The sequence below is a fragment of the Sesamum indicum genome, linkage group LG3, assembly GCF_000512975.1.
Source record: "Sesamum indicum cultivar Zhongzhi No. 13 linkage group LG3, S_indicum_v1.0, whole genome shotgun sequence".
Taxonomy (NCBI): domain Eukaryota; kingdom Viridiplantae; phylum Streptophyta; class Magnoliopsida; order Lamiales; family Pedaliaceae; genus Sesamum; species Sesamum indicum.
The window spans coordinates 12,887,953-12,893,173 of record NC_026147.1 but is presented as its reverse complement, the minus strand read 5'-3'; the positions used below and the strand labels follow the sequence as shown (position 1 = coordinate 12,893,173).

Sequence of the window (5,221 nt, the reverse complement as noted above, 5' to 3'; positions counted from 1 at the left end):
AATAGCATATAAGGGCTTCATTTGGTCTACTTGATCATGATTTTTGTGTTGCTTCTACTTGGTTTCAACTTATAACAATGCGGGAAAAATATGATTCAATTTTTGTGAGAGAAAAGAGAAAGTCAATATTTTTTGCCCTAATTTCCTTCAAGATTTATTTTTCCCCCTCAAATGTAGTTATATTATTTTTCCAAAATGGTCTCAAGCTGAAAAACAAACTAATTTTCTCTCCACCCAAAAATACTTAACTATCACATGTTAGGCACGTTCTCTACACTGTTAAATTATAGACAAAAAAGTGGATGAGGACCAAAAGTATTAATTTTTGTGGATTACGAGACTAAAAGTGTTAATATCCGTAATGAATGGAACCAAAAGTGAAACGAGCCTAATTTATAGGACCAAAAATATTATTTCCCTTCATTTGTCCGTTAAAAATTGGGAATTGGTTTTTCTTGACGTAGCAAGTGGTGGCTAATGTTTAAAAAAAAAAAGACTATGTAACATAAGTTACCACATCAGTAAAAATCAGTCAATAAGATGTGTTTTTTTAATTTTTAACATTCATATGATCGGCACATGCCATTTTTTCATCATTCTTGAGAAGTTTCGGACAGTTTTATTCTAAAATCACGTAATTGCAATCATTTTACAATTTTAATAAATTGTAGGACTAAAAAGCGAAATAAATACAATTACAAGACTAAAAGTAGAAATAATTGGTATGCAGCAGGTAGCCGAAGTGAAGAGAAATGTGATGATGAGGGCGAGAGAGGGGTAAAAGTGTCATATGGGGAGAAGCTCTACAGTATTTAGATATATACAATGGGGGGGTTGGGGTGGTGTATGAAACTGACAAAAGTTAGAGAGAGTGGTAGACGACCCTTAACGTGTACGTATATATGCAGTTGGCGTCTAGTATTTATGCATGCAACATATTTACTGTGTCCATGAAATCATAATGAGTGTGCTTTTGTTCCTTTGTGGGGGGATCATTTCCTTCTCTTCATTTGCTTCTTGCTGGTATCAACTTGGAACCATATACTGAACCCCACCCCCAACCCCACTCTCTCTCTCTCTCTCTCTCTCTCTCTCTCTCTCTCCCTCCCTTGGGCTCTTTTTGAACAAGTTTATTAAGGGCGACTTCACAGCTATATCTTGAGGAAGTTGAGGCTTAAGACAGGAAGAAAGCTTATAAGCTATTCTTCTTTTCCCTTAGAGAATTTTTTTACAAAAGAAAAGGGTGAAAGCTTAAAGCTGAAAGAAAGCTGATTATCTTACCGAAAGAAAGAGCCTTTTTCATTGTTTTTCTTGCTACCCTCCAACCCACCCCCCCAGCCCCCAATGGTTTTTGTAGCTGTATATTCTGTAGTCCCCTCCTCATCCCTCGACTTCCTCAATTAATTTTATCAGATATGAACTTCACTAAGCTCCCACAAGATTAATTGTCGCAGCAGGCTCGGCCCTTGATCGATTTGCTGAATTATTTCTCAAGAACAGCGAGCTAATCATCAGTATTATTTGTAAGTGTGCGAGAAATTAATGTTGAGCAACATCAACGATCCTTCTCCTTCTTCCGAGCCCTTCTCTTCCTCGGAAAATGGAAGCAGCAGCAAGAGAAAACGACGCCCCGCCGGAACACCAGGTAACACACACACATATATATACACATATATGTAGTGAATCTATGTCTATGCGTGTATATATATATATTTGCAATTTCAGTGGTTCTTGAAATATTACTTAATTTTTGTCAACTTTTGTTTGGTGTAGATCCGGATGCAGAAGTTGTGTCTCTATCTCCAAAAACCCTTCTGGAATCGGATCGATACGTGTGTGAGATCTGCAACCAGGGGTTCCAGCGCGACCAGAATCTGCAGATGCACCGGCGGAGGCACAAGGTGCCGTGGAAGTTGCTGAAGCGCGAGAACCCAATAGCCAGAAAGCGTGTTTTCGTCTGCCCGGAGCCCAGCTGCCTCCACCACGACCCCTGCCACGCCCTCGGTGATCTTGTGGGCATCAAGAAACACTTTCGCCGGAAACACAGCAATCAGAAGCAATGGGTCTGCGAGAAATGCTCAAAGGGATACGCAGTTCAGTCGGATTATAAAGCCCATCTCAAGACTTGTGGGACTCGGGGCCATTCTTGTGATTGTGGCCGTGTCTTCTCCAGGTAATTCATATTCCTCGTCTTTAAAAATCTTGCTTGATTCACCCAACAAATAATCTTCATAATATATATTATTAGTAGACGAAGTTCTTGCAGAAGGACATCAGGAATCCCTGTCGAAGATTTTTATTGTATTCAGTGCAAGAATGTTTAGTAGTTCTTCGGGTTTTCTGCATAATTAATTGTCTCGCTGAGAGGGTTTCTCTCCTTCCTTTAATTATTTAAGTGCGTGTGGGTGTGTTTTGGTTACAGAAGTCTGTGTGTCAAATCATTTTCTCAAGCAGTCCAAGAAATATGCAGGCAAGAAATCTTGATAGACTAGGGGTCTTTTGACTGATGTCAGCGCCTCTATTTTTTGTTTCTTTTAATAAAAAGAAAAAAAAAACCACGAACATGCTTCTAATCAATATACTTTATTTTTGTAGCAGGTTTCAATGACAGTTAAACCTTTGTTTCCCAAGAATCAAGGACTGATTTGAGGGGTTGTTTTCATGCTTGAATTCTTTTCTCATATCCCAGTTCAGAAATATGATTATAATACTCTTTTCTTGTGCTTAATTGTGTTTGACTCTATCCAAAGTAGAATTAATTTAATAATGATGTGATTAAGATGCTGCTGTTTGTTAATTCTTGTAGTTTCTTGATACTAGCTAAACTAGTAGAAAAATACAAACCCCGGCCACTAGTCTGTTAATGCTAATTAATTAATGTGTTTAATGTGTCTAACTATAGTGTAAAGTACATTTTAGCATTTGTTTGCTTCAAATTACTTGGTTTCTTGGAAGAAATAGATATGCTTGTTTCGAGGTCAAGATCACTTATGATGTGAATCCTTTTCTTCTTGTTTCTTGCACCCGTCTTCATGAATGCAAACAATGGTCTTTGGACCAACATTTGCTGTTCAACTTTGTCCTTATAGTCGACTTTACCACTGTTAGAATCATTACAATTACACCCTTGTTTTGTGATCATCATCATCCTCAACAATTATTACCTGTTGGAGTTCAAACTCGGTAGACATTAGATATTATATATCCATCTCGTGAGGTATGATGGTTTTCTTGATTCTTGGTTTTCATGTATAGGGTCGAGAGTTTCATCGAGCATCAGGATGCTTGCAGTATGGGGCGGCTCCGATCAGAGTGCCACCCTCTACAGCCGCCGCCAGCTTGCTTATCACGGACGGCGTCGAGCCCCAGCCCATCCAGCGACACCAATCTCAGCGTTGCGCCATGGGCTGCCGCCACTCGTTCTTTGCCGAAGCCAATTGATCCCATCTTCTTGAGCAATGTGGCGGATGCCGGCGGATCAGTCACCCCCAAGAATAATTCCCGGCCGCCGAATCTCGAACTCCAGCTTCTCACGAAAGCTAGCGCCACCGGCGTCGACGCCTCCGGCACCTCGACGAAACTCGACGAGGATCATTCGACTCAGCTGCAGCTCTCCATTGGCTCATCGGAAATCGGGGAGAAAACCGAGGCGGACAATGCAAATGTAAACATCGTCAACAGATGCTCGCCGAGGGGGAGCAGCAGCACGAGCGAGAAACGAAGCCTGGGGACGGCCCCAGCTGTAACACTGAGAGAGCAGGCGCAAGAGCAGCTGAGACTAGCCATGGCGGAGAAAGCATACGCGGAGGAGGCCCGGCAGCAGGCGAAGCGTCAGATTGAGCTGGCGGAGCAGGAATTCGCCAACGCGAAGAGAATCAGGCAACAGGCGCAGGCGGAACTGGAGAAAGCGCAGGCGCTGAAAGAGCACGCCACGATGCAAATGAACTCCACGATTCTGCAAATCACCTGCCATTCTTGCAAGCAAAAGTTCCAGCAGGAAGGTTCCGTTAGGCCAACACTCGTAGAAACAGCTTCTTCCTCCCGTCACGATCAGAGTAATTCAGTGGGGTTGAGTTACATTTCAGCTGCACTGCGAGAATGGGAAGTCAGGAAAAGCGACCATCATCATCATTAACAAAAGTAACAAGATCAATGGACTGCTCAAAATGTTGATTTTCAGTGTGACTTATGATATTAATGTTAACCCTTTTCTTGTTTTGTGTTAGACATGCATGTAGTAAGATCAGAAGAAGTTTGAACTAGGAAAAGGCGAAAGGCCGCCTGGATGTTTTGGTTGATGATCCTCTGGTGTTGTACTGAAAGCAGCTGGTATTCATGAGTTATAATTAGATCTGTTCATTTAATTCAAAGGTGTTGGGGGTAGCTACGTTCCATAATAATCTGCTTTTTTCCTCTCTTCTGTGTGTGTGTGTGTGTGTGTGTTTGATGGTCTCTGATCTCCTTTTTCCCTTTTCCTCTTACAAGTCTATTTCCATGGGAAAAAGATGTAAGGTTTCTTGGTATTCATGAGATTCGCATTAATGGCTATTCATGCACGAATATTTTTCCTTTTCGGGCTTGATTGTTCTTTACAGTTTATGTTTGGTTTCAAAATGGAGAGTTGGGTTTGGCTTCAAACAAAAGTACCCGCCCGGCAACCTTATAACATATAAACCGAAGATTCTTACACTTACATAATACAATAATTATCTATAATTACACAAGAAAACAATCCATAAATTGCTCATTTAAGTTCTTCTTTTCTCCCAAATCATTAATCCTATCAAACACTACACATGTGTGTGTGTGTGAGAGAGAGAGAGAGAGAGTTGGAATACATTATCCAGTCTACGCTCAACTTTTGGTATTGTTAGATTTCGTGTTTGGAGTATTAGAAGATCTTTGTTGGCTGAGGTGGTCAGAAAAATGGAGGTGACCCCCCGTCCCTAGTCTCCTGACCAGGCATTAAACAACGCTACTGCCATAGAATTATTGCATGAGTGCACGTATAATTAATTACACAAACATATACATAAGTATATATACATATATATATATATAGAGAGAGAGAGAGAGAGAGAGGTGGGGTGGTGGGGCTTAGGGGGGTGTTATGCTGCTGGTGGCATACTCACGCACGTATATACATAATAAATAATAAAGTTAAAAGGGTCAGAAAAATAAGAGTCCTTTTCTCCTGCAGTTCTGCATACATATAAATGTA

The 5,221-nt window shown here is 41.0% G+C and overlaps 1 protein-coding gene across 1 annotated transcript; it reads left to right on the top strand.

Annotated features, from left to right (window-relative positions):
* On the top strand, positions 944–4,364 carry LOC105158199 (protein SHOOT GRAVITROPISM 5-like). Its single transcript, XM_011074859.2, has 3 exons — positions 944–1,645; positions 1,774–2,173; positions 3,256–4,364. Exons 1-3 carry the CDS (start codon positions 1,543–1,545, stop codon positions 4,133–4,135), a joined length of 1,383 nt encoding a protein of 460 aa, XP_011073161.1. The 5' UTR covers positions 944–1,542; the 3' UTR covers positions 4,136–4,364.